A 23,331-nucleotide genomic window follows, 5' to 3' on the forward strand; every position below is an offset into this window, starting at 1 on the left:
ACAGCTTTTGCTGCATCCCAAAGATTTTGGGATGTTTGTGTTTTCATTTTCATTTGTCTCCATGTATTTTTTAAATTTCTTCTTTGATTTCTTGGTTGACCCATTCATTATTTAGTAATATGTTATTTAACCTCCATGCATTTGTGTTCTCTCCAGATTTTTTCTTCTGATTGTTTTCTAGTTTTGTGGTCAGACAAGATGCATGATAGGACTTCAATCTTTTGAATTCACTGAGATCTGTTTTGTGGCCTAATATGTGATCTGTTCTGGAGACTGTTCCATGTATACTTGAAAAGAATGGGTATTCTGCTGTTTGAGGATGGAATATTCTGAATATATCTGTTAAGTCCCTCTGGTCCAGTATATCATTTAAAGCCACTGTTTCCTTGTTGATTTTCTGCTTGGATGATATATCCATTGATGTAAGTGGGGTGTTAAAGTTCCCTACTATTACTGTATTACTATCAATTACTTCCTTCATGTTTGTTATTAGCTTCTTTAGGTATTTGGGTACTCCCATGTTGGGTACCTAAATATTTACAACTATTATATCTTCTTGTTGGATTGTTCCCATTATGATTATACAGTGTCCTTCTTTGTCTCTTGTTACAGTCTTTGCTTTAAAAGTCTATTTTGTCCAATATAAGTATTGCTACTCTGACTTCCATTTACATGGTAAATGCTATTCCATCCCTTCACTTTTTTTTTTTTTTTTGGTATTACAAAGGTTTATTTAGAAAATAGTTTGGCTGTTTTGACTATCAATTTTGGCAAACATTTAAATAATTTCAGTAACCAAAGATTGTCAGTGCCCTCTTTCCTCCCCTAAGACAGCTGCCCATACTAGGTCTTGAGGAAGTCAGCTCTTGCTCAGAGGTGGATCGGGGTAGTGATGTGTGTTGATGGGGGCTCCTTTCTCACCTGTGTGGGAGGCTGCATTTGCCTCTGCTGTCTAAGACCCTGACCTCACAGCTACACCACCACATGGCTCCCAAAGCCAGATCCAGGCGCAGAGTCCCAGAAGTAGCCCTCTGTTGAGATGGGAAGGCAGAGGGATTGCCCCTCTCTTGTCTCCCCTCTGCAGATGCCCTGCAGTCTCTCAGAGACTCCTGCCCTGCCCTACCATCCACTGTGGACTAGAGGCCAATCCATCCCTGGGTCTCTGGGGAAGCTGCCCCCACTTTCTCCTGGGGGTCAGCCTTCCCACTTCTCTGCAGGTAGCTGCCTAGGGTCTCTGCCAGGTGGGGAACACAGCTCATTGCCTAAAGCCCCTTCTCCACCAACAGAAGAGGATGTGCTTAAAGGAACACTGGAGTCCTGGGTAAAGATGATGAAGATGACCAGGTTGAACAAGCTGTTGTAGTAGCCAATCCAGAAAAGGAACTTGAAGAGCAGGTCCTCACCTGGCATGCCTTGGGGCAGATGCCCTGCAGGCTGTAGCTGAAGAAGAAGGGGAACCAGCAGAGCAGCAACATATCCATCACTGCCGACATAAAGGTGAAGCACTCTGGTGCACCTAGGCCACCTTGCCTCGGCACACGCTGCTGTGTGCCTGGCACCCCAGCAGGACAGAGAGAACAGGGAGTGTGACCTGGCACCTGACAGGCCCCTGCTGGGGCGTGGACCTCCAGCAGCCAGTGCTCCCAAGTTGACCCTGGCTAGACCCTGGCATAGTATATGAGTGGCTGCCATCCCCGCCCACATCAGGCTGCTGTCCTCTGGCTCTTTCTGCATTTGCATACCCCCTGCTGCTGCACCCAGCCCTCTTTCTGTAGTCCTGCAGACACCTTTTTGGCCCTAGGGTACTGCTTCTTGCTGAGCATGTGCGTGTGCAGCTTACTCCTAGACCAGTCCCACAATAAGCCAGGGTGGAAGAAGGAGCTGTTGCAGCAGGGCTGGATGTACCCTTCTCCTTGCTGAGGCTGCATTATGGGTAGGTGGCACTGTCAGGCTGGCAGTAGAACCAGAGGAGTGGTGGGAAGGAGATGACAGTGAAGATGAGCCACATGGCCACATCCATCTCTTCACCTTCAATCTGTGTCTTTAGGTCAGAAATGAGTCTCTTGTAGGCAGCATATAGATGGGTCTCGCTTTTTTATCCATTCTGTCACCTTATGTCTTTTGATTGGGGCATTTAGTCCATTTACATTCAGAGTAATTACTGATAGGTGTGTACTGATCACCATTTTGTTACTTGTTTTATGGTGTTTTTGTAGTTTGGTTCCTTTCTTCTCTTGCTCTTTCCTCTCATGGTTTGCTGACTTTCTTTAGTGATATATGTGGATTCCTTTTTCTTTATTTTTTGCATATCTATTACTGGTTTTTGATTTGTGGTTACCATCAGGTTTGTATATAACATGCATATAGCAATCCGAATTAGTTCATGGCCCCTTAAGTTTGAACCCATTCTTTACTCCTCTCCCCTGCACATTTTAGGTATATAGTGTAGTGCTTTACAACCTTTTATATTGTGAGTCCCTTAACTGATTTTTATAGATATACTTAATTTTACTGCTTTTGTGCTTCCTACTTTTCTCATTCCTCCTTATAGTCTTTCCATTCAAAAAGTCTCTGTCATTTCTTGTAGGGCTGCTTTAATTGTCATGAGTTTCTATAACTCATGCACCTGGTGCCCTGGGAGGAGAGAAAGAACAGGGAGTATGAGCTGGCACTCCCTGTTTGGAAAATTCTTTATCCCTCCTTCTATTCTGAATAGTAGCCTTGCTGGATTGAGTATTCTTGGCTATAGGGTTTTTTTTTTCCAGCACTTTGAATCTATCATGCCACTCTCTTTTTGGCCTGCAAAGTTTCTGCTAAAAAAGCAGCTGATAGCCTTATGAGGTTTCCCTTGTATGTAACTGTTTTCTTTTCTCTTTATGTTTTTAAGTTCTCTTGTTATCACTACTTTTTGCCATTTTAGTTACTATGTGTTTTGGTGTAGATGCCCTTGGATTGATTTTCTTGGGGACTCTCATTGCCTCCTAGATCCGGATTTCTCTTTCTTTCCCAAGATTCAGGACATTTTCAGCTATTATTTCTTCAGATGGATTTTATGCCCCCTTTTCTCTCTCTTTTCCTTTTGGAATCCCTATAGTGCGAACGTTATTATGCTTGATGGTGTCACTGAGTTCCCCAGGTCTATTTTCAGTTTTTTTTTTTCTCTCTCTCCTGTTCAGGTTGATTTCTTTCCATTACTCTATCCTCCACGTTGCTGATTTGTTCTTCTGCTTCCTCTAGTCTACTATTTATTCCCTCTAGTGTATTTTTAATTTCAGTTGTTGAGTTCTTCATCTCTTTCTTTTTTATATTTCCTATCTATTTGTTGAGGGTCTCACTAAGGTCATCCACTCTCTTGTGGGTATCTTCATGACCATTACTTTAAATTCTCTTTCAGGCATATTACTTATCTTGGTTTTGTTAAGCTCTTTTGTTGTGATTTTTCCCTGTTCTTTCATTTGGGACATATTCCTCTACTCCTTTTGTCTAACTCTCTGTGTCTGTTCCTATGTGTTAGGAAAATCAGCTATGTGTCCTGCTCTTAAAAGTAGTGGCCTTATGAAGATGAGCAAATAAATCTTCCCTTATACCCTGGGCATTTTTTTTTTATTTAAGTTTTAGTTAGTCAACATATGGTGCAATATTGGCTTCTGGAGTAGAATTCAATGATTCATCACTTACCTACAACACACAGTGCTCATCACAACAAATGCCCTCTTTAATACCCATCACCCATCTAGCCCATTCCCCCATCCACCTCCCTTCATCAACCCTTAGTTTGTTCTTTATTGTTAAGAGTCTCTTATAGCTTGTTTTCCTCTCTCATTTTTTACCTCTTCCCATATGTTCATCTGTTTTCTTTCTTAAATCCCACATGAGTGAGATCATATGGTATTTATCTTTGACTGACTTATTTCACTTAGCATAATACACTCTAGCTCCATCCACATTGCTGCAAATGGCAAGATTTCATTTTTTTGATGGCTGAGTAATATCCCATTGCATATATATATACCATATCTTCTTCATCCATTCATCAGTCGATGGATATTTGGGCTCTCTCCATAGTTTGGCTATTGTTGATAATGCTGTTATAAACATCGGGGTGCATGTACCCCTTTGAATCTGTATTTTTGTATCCTTTGAGTAAGTACCTAGTAGTGCAATTGCTGGATCATAGAGTAGTTCTATTTTTAACTTTCTGAGGAACCTCCAAACTGTTCTCCAGAGTGGCTGCTCCAGTTTGCATTCCCATCAACAGTACAAGAGGGTTCCCCTTTCTCTGCATCCTCACCAACACCTGTTGTTTCTTGTGTTGTTTATTTTAGCCATTTTGACAGGTGTGAGATGATATCTCGTTGTTTTGATTTTTATTTCCCTGATGATGAGTGACATTGAGCATCTTTTCATATGTCTGTTAGCCATCTGGATGTCTTCTTTGGAAAAGTGTCTATTCATGTCTTCTGCCCATTTCTGAACTGGGTTATTTGTTCTTTGGGTGTTGAGTTTGATAAGTTCTTTATAGATTCTGGATACTAACCTTTTAGCAGATATGTCATTTGCAAATATCTCTCCCATTCAATAGACTGCCTTTTAGTTTTTGTTGATTGTTGCCTTTGCTTGTTTTATCTTGATGAAGTCCCAGTAGTTCATGTTTGCTTTTGTTTCCCTTGCCTCCAGTGATGTGTCTAGTAAGAAGTTGCTACAGACAATGTCAGAGAGGTTGCTGCCTGTGTTCTCCTCTAGGGTTTTGATAGTTTCCTGTCTCACACTTAGGTCTTTCACCCATTTTGAATTTATTTTTGTGTATGTTATAAGAAAGTGGTCCAGTTTCATTCTTCTGCATGTTGTTGTCCAGTTTTCCCAACACCATTTGTTGAAGAAACTTTTTTCAGTGGATATTCTTTCCTGCTTTGTCAAAGATTAACTGACCATAGAGTTGTGGGTCCATTTCTGGGTTCTCTATTCTATTCCACTTATCTATGTGTCTGTTTTTGTGCCAGTACCATACTGTCTAGATGACTACAGCTTTGTAATATAGCTTGAAATCTGGAATCGTGATCCCTCCAATTTTGTTTTTCTTTTTCAGAACTGCTTTGGCTATTCGGGGTCTTCTGTGGTTCCATACAAATTTTAGGATTATTTGTTCTAGTTCTGTGAAAAATGCTGGTGGTATTTTGATGGGGACTGAATTAAATGTGTAGATTGTTTGGGGTAATATAAACATTTTAACAATATTTGTTCTTCTAATCCATGAGCATGGCATGCCTTTCCATTTCTTTGTGTCCTCTTCAATTTCTTTTATAAGTGTTCTATAGTTTTCAAAGTACAGATCTTTTACCTCTTTAGTTAGGTATTCCTAGGTATCCTATTGTTTTGGTGCAATTGCAAATGGGATCGATTCTTTGATTTCATTTTCTGCTGCTTCATTATTGGTATATAGAAATGCAACAGATTTCTGCACATTGATTTTATATCCTGCAACTTTGCTGAATTCATGTATTAGTTCTAGTAATTTTTTGGTGGAGTCTTTTGGTTTTCTACATAGAGTATCATATCATCTGCAAATAGTGAAAGTTTGACTTCTTCCTTGCCAATTTGGATGCCCAGGTGTTTTTCAAACTGCTGCTTCTATGCTGTATCTTTGAGGGGCTGTTTGTCATGCAGTCTCTTTAAGGATGGGCTTCAGTTTTCCATTGCTCTCCCAGAACCCATCCCACTGATTTTTAAAGTTCCAGGTACTAAGCCCAGTTGTAAGAACTTGTGAAGCCAGGCTCCTCTGGTTTTCAAAGCCAAATGTTATGGGGATTTGTCTTTCCCATGCAAGGTCCTCGTGCCTGGGGTGCTTGGGGTGAGGGTCTGTTTCCCTCATCTCTATGTTCCTCACTACTATGGACAATCCCATAGGTCCATTTAGGTCCCAACCATGTCTCTGCCCTTCCTACTCTCCTCCATGTGGTCTTTTCTCAACTTTCACCTGTGGAGAGTCAGTTCTCCCAGTCTGTGTTTTGTTTTCTGGTTTATTTACACTGATGTGTTATTATCTAGTTGTATCCATGGGATGAGGTTAGCTTAGGGTCCTCCTACTCCACCATCTCCCCCTGGAAGTCTGTACCACATCTTCTTTATCCATTCATCTATTGATGGACACTTGGGTAGCTTCCATATCATGGCTATTGTAAATAATGCTGCAATAAACATAGCAGTACATATATCTTTTTGAATTAACATTTTTGTTTTCTTTGGGTAAATATCCAGTAGTAGAATTACTGGATCATATGGTAATTCTATTTTTGATTTTTTTGAGGAATGTCCATACTGTTTCTCATAGTGACTGCACAAATTTGCATTCCCACCAACAGTGCATGAGGGTTCTTCTTCTCCACATCCTTACCAACCCTTATTATTTTTGTTTCTGAGTTTAGCTATTCTCACATGTGTGAGGTAATATCCCATTGTGGGTTTGATTTGCATTTCTCTGATGATGAGTGATGTTGAGCATCTGTTGCGTCTGTTGGCTATCTATAGGTTTTCTTTGGAGAAATGTCCATGTCTTTTGCCCATTTTAAATCAGATTATTATCATTATTATTATTATTTTTGGTGTTGAGTTGTATAAGTTATTTATATATTTTGGATCTTAATCACTTACTGGATACATCACTTGCAAATATCTTTTCCTAATCAGTAGGTTGCCTTTTTGTTTTATTGATGGTTTCCCTCAAGTTTTTATACTGATTTTTTTTTTTTTTTTTTTTTGCATTTGGTTTCCTTTTTCAAATTGTCTTCCACATTTCTGGGGGTGAGGGGAAGAACTTCTTACTATATTGTTCTGGTCCTGAGAGCTTCATTTTTTTTTTTTTTAAAGGTACTTGGAGGAGTTTTCATTTTAAAATATAACTATACATGAAATGTATTGATAGTGTAGAGGCCATTCTCTAGGCCTGTATCCTATCCAAGCCTCTCAAACCACAGCAATTTCTACTGTCTGCAGGCTCTCATGAAGATTCATAAACAACTGTAGAAAAATACAGTTTGAAACATTGCTTAAGTAGAATGTATCTCTCTACAGAGGATTTTGACACCAAACTAGGAATGCTTTAGTGTTCCTACAGAAGGAGAGTCAGCTGTGGCAAAAATAAGTTTTCTCAATGTAAAACAAAGAAGTGTCTTAAAGCTTTCAGTGATGTTGAGAATGTGAGTCCGTGTCGAAGTCTGCTTGGGCTGCCATAATGAAATGCATACTAAGTGGCTTAAATGCATAAATTTATTTTCTCACAATTCTGGAAGCTGCAAGTCCAAAATCAAGGTGTTGGCAAGTTTGGTTTCCCCTGAGGCCTCTCCTTGTTGATGTCCACCCTCTTGTTGTGTCCTCACATGATCTTGTTGTGTCCTCACATGATCTTTCTTCTGTGCGTGTGCATCCCTGGTGTGTTTGTGTGTGTCCAAATTTTCTCTTTCTATAGGGACACAAATCAGATTGAATTAGGCCCCACCCAACAGCCTCATTTTACCTTAATCACCTCTTTTAGAGGCCATATCTCTGAGATAGTTATATTCTGAAGTACTGGGGTTTAGGGCTTCAACATATAAATGGGGAGGTACATATTCAGCCATAACAGTCTCTGTTAACTTTATATACTGGCATCCCTGTAGGATTCTGAATGGAAGCTGAACAGAAGTCCAAGACATAAGAATAGACATGAGAGGCTGACCTCAACTTGTGGGGCACAGGGACACGGGGTTCACAGAGGAGAGGTGCTAACTCTGGGCTTTACATTCTCCCATACATTTCATAACTACTTGTGAGACTTCGTCCCACCAATGGAGAGAAAAGTGGTCATGACAAGTGGCTCCTCCCCCTGTCATCCAATTGAAAACTCTAACCACACTCCTACCCCATGTGGGCTATATGCCTTCCTGATTGGCCTCTGAGCTCAGGACACAGGTTCAATGACATTTCAGTGCAGACCTAATTCTGATCCAAGATGAGTACATTCCTGCTATTTGTGATAATGGGCTCTGAAAGAATAGGAAGACTCTTCCCACCTCTGTCTTGTCTGTACAGCACTAAGTCCTGTTTCATAGGGTAAACTTAACAGGGCATGTTTTTGTTATAGCAGTTAACCTGTCCTGGTTCACAAACACCAAATCTTGATGACTTAAAACTATCAAAGTTTATCTTTGTTTTATGTCCAAGTCCAATGTAGGCTAGGCTAGAGAGTGAGCTACTATTCTTCAAAGTCATTCAAGAACCCAGGTTCCTTCCATCTTGCAATGCCACAATCTTCTATATATGGCCACCAAGTTTGCCATAGATGAGGAAAAGGGGAGTACTAGACCATACAAGTGAAAATGTTGTATGGGCAAGGCCTGGAAACATTTCTGTCCATAATCCAGTGGCCAGGATTCAGTCACAAAGTCCCAAACTAACAGCAAGAAGCCTGGGAAATGGTTGTCATGAGTTCCCCAGACTTTTTCATGGCTTTTCTGAACACACATTTATTGTCTAAGCTTCTGTCACTTTATAAACATAGTTTCAGCATAGGGCTTTGTTGTTAGGAAGGAATTTGAGGCAACTCAATCCTTACACAGCAGTTGGTTTTCTCAGCCTACCATTGACTGTACTCCAACTCCTAGAGAAAGATAACCATGCTATTACAGAAGAGCTAAGCATCTACAGGCCATTAGAGCAGGATTGGTGGTCCTTGAGACTTTAGCCTGGGTGGTTCTTTCTTGCCTTGCTCAGACATGTTTCACCATTGAAAGTAGTTTAAATATTATGGCTGTCAGAAGAGCATCCTTCCTTCTTCCTTAGCCACTCTAGGAAATCCAGGTGTTTGCCCTATGCTGTCCTCTAGGGCATCTTAGATAAGGCTAAGGCTGCCCCACTGGAACCTCATGGAGATTCTGGTACTTTCCTTGATTCTTGTGGGAAGTTGTCCTGGGAATCTTAATCTGTTATGATGCTCATTAACCTTCACTAACCTAACCCTTCAACCTCTTTTTTTTTTTTAAGATTTATTTATTTATTTGAGAGAGAGAGAGCACGTGTGAGCCTGAAAGTGGGGCAAGGGGCATAAGGAGAGGGAGAGAAAGAATCTCAAGCAGACTCCCCACTGAGTGAAGAGCTGGACAGAGGGCTTGATCCCAGAACCCTGAGATCATAACTTGAGCCGAATTCAGGAGTTGGTCACCTAACTGACTGAGCCACCCAAGTGCCCCAACCTCTCTATGTTTTTAAAATGACAACCCCTTAGATTCATTTTGTTAATTACCCAGACTTTTTCTTGAATTTTTACTTTTTTTTCTGTTTCCTAAACTATTATGTACACAGCAGGTAGCCTTTCTTAATTTGGGTGCATGATTTTTTTCCCCTGAATGTTATTCTAAAATTAGGAGGAACCAGCAAAGTACTATTGACTCCCTGCAGTCTAGTCTGGATTCTGAAACTAGAAGCAGAATTGAGGTGATCCGGCTAAAGAAGAATGTGGAAGGGGACCTCAGTGAGATGGAACTCCAGCTTAGCTATGCCAACCGGCAGGTGTCAGAGGCAACCAAATCCCTGGGCCAGCTTCAGACTCAGGTCAAGGTATTTTAGATTGTAATATGGGGGCAGGTAATAAACAAACCAAGAGACAGATTGTGTTGAGCAATAAAAGTAAGGGCAACAAATCTAATCCTTCAAGAGAGCAGGAACATACTTAAATTTAAATTGGTGGAGCTTTGCTCAGAGCATGCATGCAGGTGCATATCCCATTGAACCCAGAGAGATCTGTGCCCCAGGCCTGTGTTTTCTCTCGCAGGACCCTTTGGGTGCAGCTAGATGACAGCACACATCTGAGCAGTGAGCTGAAGGAGCAGGTGGCTATGGCTGAGAGGCCCAGCTCTCTTCTCCAGTCCGAGCTGGAGGAACTGAGGTCCTTGTACAAGCAGACAGAATGCGGGTGCAGGCTGGCAGAGGAAGAACTCCTGCAGGCCATGGAAGCAATCTTTTCCATACCCAGGTGAGGCCCATAAACTCTCCCCATTAGCTGCATCAGCTGTGTGAAGGCCATTGTTTCCACCTCTTTTTCAGCCTTGGACCATACATAGTTGCCATGTCAGGGCTTGGGTATGGCATATAAGGCACTGGGAGAGTCTTTGGCAGCAGAGCAATTGGCACACTCTTCAATCATTCCCAGATGTATTAGTTTCCTAGAGCTGTTACAACTCAGGACCACAAACTGGGTGGCTTAAAACAGCAGAAATTGATTCTCTCATAGTACTGAAGACTGGAAGACTGAAACTAAGGTGTCTGCTGGGCCATGCTCCCTCTGAACCTTGTAGATCGATCCTTCCTTGCCGTTTTCTAGCTTCTGGTGGTTTGTTGGCAATCTTTTGGTTTTCCTTAACTTAGAGCTGCATCATTTCAATCCTCTGCCTTCACATGGCATTCTCTCTCCATGTCTTAACACCATCTTTCCTCTGTTAGTATTTGTGTCTAAATTTCCCTTTTTATAAGGACATCAGTCATATTGGATTTGGACACCTCCTAATGATCTCATTTTTAACTTGATTACCTCTGTAAAGGCTCTATTTCCAAATAAGTTCACATTCAGAGATCTGGGGTTAGGACTTCAGCACATCTCTTTTGGTGGGGACCCAATAGAACCCATAATACTAAATCCAAAAGAATGGACTCTCAGAGCATTGATAGCCAGAATTCTGGGAAGACATGAACATTCCCTAGTGTACCAGAACCACTTGCCTGCTTCTCCTGTTCCCTCCAAGCCGTATACTCTCCCAGCATGCCAGGATTAAAAAAAAAAAATGTTCCTGCCTCAGAGCCAGGAGATTTCTAACAATTCTAAGTGGCTACTGACAGATTTGATGAGCTGTCAGGACTCTGGAATCTCATGGAAGGTTATACAAGTGACATGAAGCAAGAATTCTTAGATTGTTTGCCATTCTCACAGAATCAGGAGAAACCATCGTGGCTAGGGCAAATGTGTACAGTAAATGGGTCATTCAACATTTCTATGGCACCCACCATAACCTGAGCAGGTATGCATGGGATATATGCAGAATGTCTCCACTGTCCCAAAAAAGTGGAGACCCAAGCAAGGAACTGCAGTGCACTGCTGGAGTGTAGTGTCAGAGCAAGCACACCCCTACAGAAAGCCTTCCCTGACAGTCCTAGACCTAGCTAGATGCACAATACGCTTAACTGGGGCTGTGAAACCAAAGACAGAAGCATGGGGGAGGAGGAGATTGGGCTATTGAGGGAAATTGCTATACTCACTCGAACATGGTAGAGCGGGGGGTAGGAGAGATCAGAGAAATAATGCTAAGAGGCAAGGAGAGCCAGGTCCCCAGGAACCTTGAGTCCGAGACTGATGAAGCTTGAATTCTGTCTTGCAGCTAATGGGGATCCACTGAAGAATTTTAAGTAAACAAGAGTGAGGATCAGATTTTCATTTTAGGAAGTTTACTCTGGTGATTGCTGTGAAGGGTGGATTAAAACAACTATAGGCAGAACTGCCATACCTGGAGTATTTAGAAACATCTGTGGGATCATTTTGGTTGCCACAGTGACTGGAGAGAGCCACTGACATTTAGTGGGCAGAGTTCAGAGATACTAGTGCTAGGTGCAGGATAATCCTACTTCACAAAGAATTGCCCCTCCAAGATTGCCAATTGTGCCCCTACCTAGAAATATTGGGGAAAAGGAAGGATCAGCCAAAGATGTACCAGCTGGAAGGCACTGCAATTAGTTTGTGCCTACGTTTGACTTTCGTGTCCAACAAAACATTGTGCGTGACACAACCCTATTTAGATATCATGTGATATGGAACAAATAGGCTGTGTGTTATGCATAATTCCCGGCAGGCTAACTCACTTCAACATTTTCTTTCTCTCTCAGGAAAGCTTATCTAAATACAATGAGCAGGCTTCTTATAAAGTCAGATATTGAATTTTTAAAAAGTAATCATCTATCTGTAGTACTTAATAGCTATTGGTAATAAATCATTTGTTATGCATATTATAACTGATAATGTACCAGTGGGTCCCAATACGATGAAAGACCACTAGCCTAGAGAGAGCTGAGCACATCAACCAGAGCAAAAGCAGACACAGGGAGGGGGAGATGAATTTGAAAAAAACAAAAAGAAAATTAGGCCGTGGAAACCTGATCTCTAGGACAGAGTTTCTGACACTTTAGGTATATAACAGAAACTAACACAAAAATGCAAATTCTCAGGTTTCATTTCAGACCTACTGAATCAGAATCTCTGCAGTGGGACCCAGGAATCAAATGAATTCTCAGGTGACGCTGCTGGTCCCTTTGACCAGCATATCTAGGTGATACCACATTGTCTGACCAGCATATCTAGGTGATACTACATTGCTCACAAGGACCTCTCCCCAACATTAATCGTGTGGGGGTACCTTGCAATTAATAGAATGCTGTCAATCTTTTGAAAGCATAATGAACATTTTATGGAAACTTCTTAGTCTCTTCTGCATTCCCAGACCTCTAGGCCTAGAATAAATATACAAGGCCAAACTTATCCTTGGCTGATTATATGTGTTCTTTTTTCAAACCTGAGCTGTGACAATCTAGATTGCCCTCTTGCACAATATCTCCTAACCCCCTTCCTCCCCAAAAGAACCAATTAGAGTCATTCAGCTTGAAAAGGTTTTGACCATTATCTCCCTAGCAGATTTTAAATGATTCCACGTATGAACAAGTCAGCATTTATATTTATACCTTCCTTTACAAAGAAAGAGTTTCTATGGAGTTATGTGCAGTGAGCCTCCAGAAAATATCCAGTAAAATACACTTATCCTCAGCACCACCACCACCACCAGGGAAAATCCTGGGGTGGGGGGCATAGAACCTGGGTCTCTGTGAGGACAGAGCATGGTAGCCTCGATGAAGATGCTTCATGCCATTGAGGAAGCAGGGCAGAACCTGTGAGGCTAGAATCTCTTTCTATTTCCAAGGTACAATCCTACTGCTGAGAGAGGAATTTGCTAGAGAAAAGTGAAAGGACAATGAAGAGAAATCAAAAATAGGAACCTGTGCTTCTTCTATTACATTCTCTGTGCTAAGGTTTCACACCCTCAGAAAAGCTGTGCTTCAAACATGGACCAAATAGCAGCAAAAGGAGCCTCAGTCTCTAGTGTCACAACCAGGAAAGAGAATTAGGACGGTGGCAGCCACAAAACACCAAGCATCCTCCCACGTGGCGGAGGGCTCCTGAGGCCTGGGGGATGCGGCTCATCTGAGCTGCACTTCCCGTCTCCTCACTGCAAAGTCAGGTAGAAGGGGAGGTAGATAAAAGGGAAGTGCGGTTTTTGTTTTTCCTGGAGCAGCATGCGGGAAACTGATTTTTATTCCCCAACCTCCTGCTCCCCAAATGCCTGCACCTGTGCTCTGGAACACTTGCTTCTACCACATCAGAGAACAAAAGGCAGAACACCGTATTCCTCAACAAGTTGAAAACCAAACACATAGTTGTGGTTTGTAGATAATCTGGATCCATTTCTACTTTCTTATTCAGACAAACTATCTCTTTAATACTGAACCTCTAACAGATGAAATACCTTCCATGCAAATATGCCTTTGTTGGCAAAGGGGAGTTTTCTAGGGAGGCTTCCTGGGGTTGGAAGTACTGCTTCGCTGATTGTGGCTGCTTAGAACAGAACTTGCTCCTGGCCAGAGCCCATTCCCGTTGCATGTCCTCAACCCACCAGCTTGCTTTTGCCTCGCTGGTCTCAACTTGCCTAAGGAGAGTGCCACTTTGCTTTAGAATACTATCCTCCTCAGCCAGAAGAGGAGACTGGAGGTTGATGTTGGCAGGATGCAGAATGAAGCCGAAGAGGCAGTGCAGAGGTGTCAAAATGCAGAAGAGAAGGCCAAGAAGGCAGCCACTGAGGTGGATCCATTGACTGCTTGCTCACTCCTGTCTTCCAGAGTTGACCCGAGCAGTAGCCAAGGGGCAGAGGCAGATCTGCAGCCAAAAAGAATTCCATTGATTCTCCATACAGCCAGGAGGAGATTAGCTGACCCCTCTGCCTCTCTGTTCCCATTTTGAAAAATTAGGTCAATTAGCTCCTCCCTTCCAACCTACTCTGACAATAAAAAGGAGCAGTTGAATTGCTATAAGCAAAACCTTATGAAAGCAGGAGTTTTTTTGTTTTGTTTTGTTTTTTAAGTTAAGCCACTTTCCATCTAGAGTCTAGAAACAATTCTTCCTGGTCCCTAAAAATAGCTATTTTCCTAGTGTCTGCAATGGTTTGATGATGATGATCTGGAAAGAAAGCTTATTTCACTCATTTCTTACAGCCTATACTATTGTTTGAGTAGCACAAGCAGGTTGGTAAAGAAGGGTTTCAGGGCTGGCGTACCTTCTTTATTTGCAAGTTTAAAAGTGTTGATGGGGGTGCTTTTCCTAAATGGCACTAAGCTCAGCATTGGTGGCCAGCCTTGTCTGAAGCTTTGTGGGAACTGAAGAAAGGCCACCGCTGGGTACCCCCTGTGGGCAGATGCAGCACTTCTCTCAAAGGGCTTAGCAAGCAGAAGGTAACACTCAGCATGAAAATTAGCAGAGGGAGGTGGAGGACCTTGCAGGTCCCAGGCTTGCTGAGCAGAGTATGCACTTAACTGCAGCCTCCGCTCACTCCATCCCCATCAAGTGACTCTGTGTAGTCCATCAACGCCCACCTATGTGCAGCAGCCCTGACTTTGCTATGTGAATGGAAGCTGGTCCTCTTGACGAAAGGATGTGGAAACTGGGAAGACGAGACATTTTGTATTAGATTTCATATTAGTCGTTTTAAAAATTCAGAAGAGGGGAAGAGCTTGTGTCTATATTTGCCTGAGTCATTTGGCAGTTGAGGAGCTAAACAAAACCTTTGCACCAAATCCTGGGCACCAGGTCACTGTAGAATCCAGCCCTCTCTAAGAATAGAGAAGCGTGCCTATCACTCAGCCATTTTGTATCAAGGCAGACATTTCTGCTCTGTGATGGAAAAGAGGTGTGTGAAAGCTTGAAAATGTTTGATGGCCAAGAGAAAAATAATATGCTTAACATTTATTAAAATCCCCATCTAGAGAATGGAATAAAAAGAGTGTCTACTCCAGCTTGGGAAATGTATGCAGTCACACATTATGAAGACTATCTGCTCTAGCGTGCCTTTATAAGATTTTTTTTGACAGTGTTGAAAAATGAACCCACTACCTCTTCCCCCACCTTCTCTAATAGTTCATCTCTGAGTCCCAGCCCCACATAGCAGAACCCCGAGTTGCCTCCATAATTCATTCTTTGCCCTCACCATCTGCACAGACGTCTCACACTTAAATTATACAGATGGTTGGTAACCTGATAGACAGAGAAGCTTTGGCTGGGAGGACAGCGTTCTTACATTAAATGCACTGAGAGATTCATGAACCAGTTCTTAATAATTTTGTCGAGACATCAAGCCCTTGTACACATAGCCAAAGCCAAGAGCAGACTTCACAAACAAGAATTAACCTTCCTTGTGCCAGATTATTGGCACTGAGAGCATCTGTAGCTGCCAAATTCCTAGAGCCTTAAACTTGTTTGTTGTTGTGAGTCACAGAGTTATAAAAGTGAGATGTGAAAGATTTTCATAGGCACCCTTCCATACTTGTCTTGGTACATGATATTATAGGACACGTCCCAGGCTTTAGTCTGTTCAAGGCTGTTGCTTCAAGCTTTCTTTCGATACAGGTGTTGTGCAATGTTCATGCTGTACTTCATCTCTGGTCTGTTTCTGCTACTCCTCACCCCAGTCTCTCTGGTAGCTGATGTCATCTTGATTGCCATACTGTTAACAAACTCAAGGGTGACCCAGGTTAGGAACAGAGCAGTGGGAGGAGATTAATATACAGAGGAAGGCAGGACATCTAGTCAGATCATGACCTGAAGATTGTAGGTGGAAATGTGAAGGTCAGTTGGCTGCCAGCTTTTCTCAGCTCTTTTCTTTCTTTCTTTTTTTAATTTTTTTATTGTTATGTTAATCCCCATACATTACATCATTAGTTTTAGATGTAGTGTTCCATGATTCATTGTTTGTGCATAACACCCAGTGCTCCATGCAGAATGTGTCCTCCTCAATACCCATCACCAGGCTAACCCATCCTCCCACTCCCCTCCCCTCTAGAACCCTGTTTGTTTTTCAGAGTCCATCATCTCTCATGGTTCATCTACCCCTCCGATTTCCCCCCCTTCATTCTTCCCCTCCTGCTACATTCTTCTTCTTCTTCTTTTTTTTTTTTTACTTTCTTAACATATATTGCATTATTTGTTTCAGAGGTACAGATCTGAGATTCAACAGTCTTGCACAATTCACAGTGCTTACCAGAGCACATACCCTCCCCAGTGTCTATCACCCAGTCATCCCATCCCTCCCACCCCACCCCCCCACTCCAACAACACTCAGTTTGTTTCCTGCGATTAAGAATTCCTCATATCAGTGAGATCATATGATACATGTCTTTCTCTGTTTGACTTATTTCACTCAACATAATACCCTCCAGTTCCATCCACGTTGTTGCAAATGGCAAGATCTCATTCCTTTTGATGGCTGCATAATATTCCATTGTATTCATATACCACATCTTCTTTATCCATTCATCTGTCAGTGGACATCTTGGCTCTTTCCACAGTTTGGCTATTGTGGACATTGCTGCTATAAACATTGGGGTGCACATACTCCTTCAGATCCCTACATTTATATCTGTGGGGTAAATACCCAGTAGTGCAATTGCTGGATCGTATGGTATCAGCTCTTTTCTTTCTGTTTTAGGCAGCAAACATATCAGAAGAACTGAAGAAGGAGCAAGACACCAATGCCCACTTGGAGAGGATGAGAAAGAATATGGAGCAGATAATTAAAGACTTACAAAAAAGGCTGGATGAGGCTGAACAGACTGCCATGATGGGGAATAGAAAGCAAATCCAGAAACTAGAATCTAAGGTAGGTGTTTGCATGGGTCAGCATGGGGTCATGATGACTCCCAGTTCAAGACCTTATTGTCCTGGAATATCACTCCAAATGTTCCCTATCTATCTCATCACTTCTGCTTTTAGCACTTCTAGATCATTGAGAGTGTCAGATCTCAATATATTCATTCATTCTTGCTTGACCTTGGACCATCAACCAAGACTTTTCTTGGACTGGATTAACTCTGCCCTCCCTCTTCCTGCTCGGTGAGAATGCATCTTCTCCTGTTCAGCCGCACCAACTCCAGGCCCCCCAGAGCCAGGGTTACCTGCTACTTCCAGGAACACCTGCACAGTATTGCTTCTGTGCCTTTGTTCCTGTTATTTCTCTGCAGAGAAGGCCCATTTTTTATCTGCCAGGGCAAGTGGGAGGGAAACAGCTAAACAAGGATCAAGAAATGCTTAGTGAAGATATAGGAAGGACTGACAGCAATGATGTAGCACCTGCCTTCAGGGAGCTTAACAACAAATAGGAAGATCTCTCTTAAAACTAGGATATTTAAAACTACTGAATCGATTTCAATGACTATGTACAAGTTGAGTGACAAATGCTAGAAGGATAGGGAGAATATTTGGGACTTGACGGTTCAGAAGGGCCCCTGAAAAATACAGTATTGCTTTTGCACATTTATGGTATATCCATACAGTAGAATTCCAGTGCACATCCATGGTACCTCCAGATAATCATGCTGATTGAAAAGGAATGAAGAAGAGCTCTGTGGTAGATTCTGAAGATCCCATCTAGAGGTACAATGATGATAAAAGGCACAGGCAACAGGTAGAATCTACAAGCTTTTGTGCAAGAGCAGGGGAAATCTAGAAGACAGGTGCACATACACATTTGATTGTGTTTTCAAAAAGAAGGGGTGATAGGATTAGACATTAGCTACCCATAGGAGGAGAACACAGAGATGAAACTGAGACCTTCTGAATGAACCTCATTCCATTGTTTTGATTGCAAAATCACATAAAACATTTACATGCTTTTACATGCTTCATAATTAAAAAACAAATTTAAATCAACGAGCAGAATAAAACAAATCAATCCCTAAAATGTTAACACAAATGGAAACAAGTGAAGCTAACTGTGTATCAAGTTGGGGGACATAAAACACACAGAAGAATTATTCCCAGTGACTTTTAAACATAGTGCTTTGTACATCCCTCATGGAATACATCTAAGGACAAAAGAAAAAAAAAAATCAGCAATAAAGCAAACCGTACTTGCAGTTTCAAATAACAATATCTTATCATTACTACTATCAGTAAGACCAATATAATTCTCTAACAAATAATTATTTAATCTTTTTTTTTTAAAGATTTTATTTATTTATTTGAGACAGAGAGAATGAGAGACAGCATGAGAGGGAGGAGGGTCAGAGGGAGAAGCAGACTCCCCGCCGAGCAGGGAGCCTGATGCGGGACTCGATCCCGGGACTCTAGGATCATGACCTGAGCCGAAGGCAGTCGCTCAACCAACTGAGCCACCCAGGCGCCCAATAATTATTTAATCTTTATTGTGTAAGAACCAAGATCTTTTAGTATGAGAAAAAACATATAGGTATAAGATTAAAGAACTTAGAATATGTCTCTTTTCCCTAATAAAAAAATACAGGCATGATACTGGTATTTCCAATTCAAATTTAACATTGCAGGATTTAATTTTGTTTCCAGTTGCTGTTTCTCCACCATTAAGGCATAGAACCAGTGCTAACTCAGTAGCAATGAGCTCCCAATATCGGCTGATACTAAGGAATTATGATTAATTTTCTTAAAAACATAATCATAAGACTATCATCTGTTAGGATTACATAACGAAATATTTACAGGTGAAATTATATGATGTCTAGGATTTGATGTAATAAAATGATTTTCCCAGAGGAGTGTTAATCAACTTAAAAATACACACATGCGAGAAAAACCTCATCTTCAAGGGGGCCTCTTCGTCTCATGTCTCATCCAGTAGCACTATGTATTAGGTTCCTATATGACAGGGGATTAGAAGATTATTTTAGTGGGCTTCACCTACAAAGAACATGCCCACCTGCTGACTTGCCCTCCCTGAGGACGAGCAAGGACAGTGTGTCTGAAGTGGAGGGAGGGAGGGAGGCGGGGAGTGAGAGATGGGGTCAGACATGCCAGGCAATTTCATGCCTCAGGGCATTAGACTGTGCAATTTTAAAAGGGTAGTCAGGAAGGTCCTGTTGAGAAGGTGGCTTTTGTGTCAAGAAGAAGGCAGGGAGAGAGCCATGGACATTGAGGGGAAGACAAAGAGGAGCCAACACCCTTCCTCTCCTGACTCTCTACCCCTCTTTCCGTTTTATTTCTCCAAATCACTTCTCACCACCGAACATACTCTATATTTTGCTTTGTGTGTTCCCCTCATTAAAATGTATGCTCATACAGGGGAGAGATTTTTGTTCTGTTCACTGCTGTATCCCTAGCCTTGGGGTCTGGTGGGTGGCAAGCATAAAATATCTGTTGAATGACTGTTGACTTTGCTTATAGGACTCCGTCAGGCTGCAGGCAGATTGTTAGTCTATACAGCTCTCCCACAAAACAGGGCTGTCGGCCAGCACCTGCCCTTTAGGCCCCATAGCCTCAAGGTCAGATTTCAGAGATCAGAGCTGAACGGGGAGAAAGAAGCTTAAGATCACATAGTACAGTGGCTGGACCCTTAAAGTGGGCTCTATCTAGCTTATTCTCTGTATGCTCACCTACGTTCCTACACACGTGTATGTGTGTAATTTTGTGACCTCACAGGAAACTTGTCACTTCTGCATGGATGAGCCCAACTTGTCGAGCGTGGACAAGCCCCTCCCAGCCTTCAGAGTGTAAACAGGTCTTTTACAAACCCACGTAATTCAATCCACTCGCTTTTGGTGAGGCAGCGTTCCCAGGGAGGCTGCCCTGTTTAACCACGGCCAGAAAGAGTGGATGCATCCCTCCCACTCGGGGAGAGGAGGGGTGGAGGGATGGGTTAGCCTGGTGACGGGTATTAAGGAGGGCACGTATTGAATGGAGCACTGGGTGTTATACGCAAACAATGAATCATGGAACACTACATCAAAAACTGATGATGTAATGTATGGTGACAAACATAACATAATAAAATGAAAAAAAAAAAAAAAAGAGTAGATGCAGCTTTCCAGATGACTTTGCTCTATTGCAAAGGACCGTGCCAGTCGGCCAATGTGATGTCACTCTGGCTTGCTGGCTGCCAGCCTATGGTCTGAGGTCAGGGTTTGGTTGCAGGTCCATGAACTGGAAGGTGAACTGGAGGATGAAACCCGTCGCAGCTCGGAGACCAGGAAGGGAGCCCGCAGGCTGGAGCGGTGCGTGCAAGAGCCGGGCGATCAGGTACTCCAGGAAACTGCTGGCTGTCGGGGCTGGAGAAACGTGCTCCTTCAAGCCTGAAATGGCCTTGCGCGTGTCCTGCCGTGCTCTCTCCATCTTTGCCCTCTCCCAGCGGCAGACGCTGACTGACAGTCCCGGGGCTCCTGTGCCATTAGTGGTGTGGGTCGGTCCCTTTCCAGAGCTCACGGGAAGCAAAATGCAAGCGGCACGTCGCAATTAGAAGTGAAAAGCTATTTATATGGTGCTGATTTTTTTTTCACACATACGTCTACAGCACTTGCCGAAAAGATGCCTTCCTGTGAGAGGCTGAGTGAGAACAATGTGTAAATGAAGGGGCCGGCAGAGAGTTGGGGCGGCTCCTCGGCCGGCAGGTGACATGGGGCCCTGGCAACACTGGAGCAGGGGACATCCTCACTCCCAATCTCTGGTGGCACCAACCCTCCAGTCCCCCCGAGGACTCTGTCTGGTACCAGTGCCAGGTGGTGCGAAGGCAGCAACTGTTAATGACGAGCCTCCCGAGCTCTCAGCTCCTTTTCCTGTGGACTAACGTTGGTCTCCAGCAAGTAACGAAGAAGCGGGAAGACTTCTTACCGGGAATTAAGGCATTTCTGAAGCCCCAAGATAATCCTTCCCTTTCATTTTCATTTTCCAACCTGTCTTTCCCTTTCTTCAACTGGAGGGGACCATAGATAAGAGTCCCTGAGAGCAGAGGCACCGTGTCATGCGCCACTCGGGGGCCTGGCATCTTCCTGGCACAGAGTAGGGGCGCACGTGCCAGTTGTTGACCATGGACGCCAGAGGTCACTTTCTAGCCCTCTCCCGCTGCGTGATCTAGCTCGTGCCAGTGAAAAGGCAAATTCATTCCCCGCACCACCCACTTTCACAGCAACTTTGGATCTGCCCGTCTTGATTCTGGCCCCTGAGGCTGAGTTGCTGTTAGAGATGCCAAAGTCTTCCTTCCTTGCAACAGGAAAAAGTGTTGATGAGAAAGCAGAGCGCTTCAGAAACATCATCTTGGGCTAATTAAGATGAAATGAGCTACTTGCGCAGCTCTTCTTTACCGAATAAGTGGTTCTTTTCTAAGACGAGTTACTCTGACACTTCTTTAGACTATGCTTGTTATACCAAAACCACTCAGGAGTGAGCCCCTGGTATGTGCGGCTAAGGAAGTAAACAGCTTGGGAGCATGAAAGATGTGGTATTCTACTCTTCTTGGGGGGGCCAGGAAGTCACCTACCTATGCTGGGGGAGTAAAATGAGGCTTGTTAATAATGTCTGGGTTTTTCTTCTCTTTATTTTCCTGTGGATTACTCATACCTTTTTTCTTGTGCAGACAAGTTCATTATAGAACAAAACACCAAGGCTATACTTTTTGGGTTTTCATTGTCCCCAAGAACGTATTCTTGTTCTATTGTGTTTTATCTTTGTTTCTTCTTAGCAATAACCTTATTGTTCCCTCATGTACTAGTATGGAGGTATAGTTCTTAATGTCTTCCATGTGTCTGCACAGTGCTTAGACTATATCTATTCAATTATGCAATGATTTTCTGCTGTTAAATCAGATAACCCCTACTGAGCACCTATTTCACACAAGATATCAAGCTAGGTGCTGTAACTTTAAAGAGACATAAGAGAACCCTCCACATTCCTTGATATCAGTACCTGGTTTTGAAATATTCAAGATAGATGCTGACTCAATCCAGTCTGTTCTCCTTTAGCATCAAAACAACCACCAGGACTATGAGGCGGGGTGTTTCATGATGGTGCGTCATTGGTGCCAATTGAAAATGTCATTTTGAAAGTGGCCTAAATATGGTTTTCATTTCCTAGGAAAAATCCTCTGGGAATATCTACGACATTGGTGTGACCCCAACCACAATAGTTCTATAGCCAGTCCCCATTGAGCATTTATCTTCCCCCGTATCTCCTTCTAGTATTTGGAAGCTCATCAGGTTTTCTCTCTCCAGTACCCAGAATAATGTGCTATAAAGCAGGACATGGGACTAGAACTTAGAACCATTGTAGAAGGTACAGACAGTTTTTCTGCACCCTCCCCCATCCACCTGCTCCATTTTATCTTCAACTGCATTCTATATACCAGGATCTAAGTATAGATGTTATTTAATCCTTACAAATCTAATTACAGATATAGTATCTTCACTTTCAGAGATAAGGAAACAAAATGTGATTTGGGGTAGCTTCTCTGGGAACCAGATGCCAGGATGGAGTTCTAGAAGTACACGAGATTTATTGGACATAACACCTGGAAAGACAAAGGGGAGAGCGAGCAGGATCAGGCAGAGAAAGCCTTCAGACCACAGTGCGAGTCTGACACCCATGAAAGGAAAGGGTGAAGGAAGGAGGATGGACTAGGAGCTGATTCAGCCTGCAGTGCACCTCTGAGCAGTCTCCAGCACAAAGATTGCCTGGAAAGGAACCCCAGGTTGGGCAGAAATGGCCGGATCCTCATAACTGCTGGGCCCAGGTGGTGGCTGGGGGCCGCCTGGGGAGCGGTGATCTCAGGGTAAATGCTACAGCAGCTCCCAAAGGTGCTGCAGCTGGAGGTTTTCAGGTAAGTGCCCCCCTCACAGCTGAATGGCAAATTCTTTCCTTGAAGGGAAATCTGAGCTGCGTCCAGCCGTGGCTACCACAGGGCTGAGATGTGAACCTAAGCCTAACAAAGGCTTTGCCTTCTCAAGTGGGAGGAACATCATTAACATCAGCAACCACTTCTAGCCTTCTTCAGTTTTCTTCTTTGTGGCTTTCTTGACCACTCAGTAAGTTTCCTGGCCTCAGTAAATTGGTTTTAAGCGATTAAACCGCTGTTGGTTTTAGAACTTCCTATAAACACATAATTCTATGAATCTTCAAATTTCTTAAACCTGGGAGGGAAAAGGACAGGCAGATGAAGACAGAATAGATTTTGTTGAAAAAAATAGAGTTGTCTCATTTCCTTATAT

At 42.8% G+C, this 23,331-nt stretch overlaps 1 protein-coding gene across 1 annotated transcript in view; it reads left to right on the forward strand.

Annotated features, from left to right (window-relative positions):
- Nucleotides 1–23,331, forward strand: part of MYH15 (myosin heavy chain 15) — a 150,550-nt gene that overhangs the window by 113,137 nt on the left and 14,082 nt on the right. The window contains 6 exon segments of the mRNA XM_034990947.1: nt 9,399–9,590; nt 9,806–9,981; nt 9,984–10,003; nt 13,796–13,921; nt 16,818–16,988; nt 20,270–20,366. Of these exon segments, the coding sequence (XP_034846838.1) occupies nt 9,399–9,590; nt 9,806–9,981; nt 9,984–10,003; nt 13,796–13,921; nt 16,818–16,988; nt 20,270–20,366 (782 nt within the window).

The sequence above is a fragment of the Mirounga leonina genome, unplaced genomic scaffold (assembly GCF_011800145.1).
Source record: "Mirounga leonina isolate KUSES-001 unplaced genomic scaffold, KU_Mleo_1.0 Mir_115, whole genome shotgun sequence".
Taxonomy (NCBI): Eukaryota; Metazoa; Chordata; class Mammalia; order Carnivora; family Phocidae; genus Mirounga; species Mirounga leonina.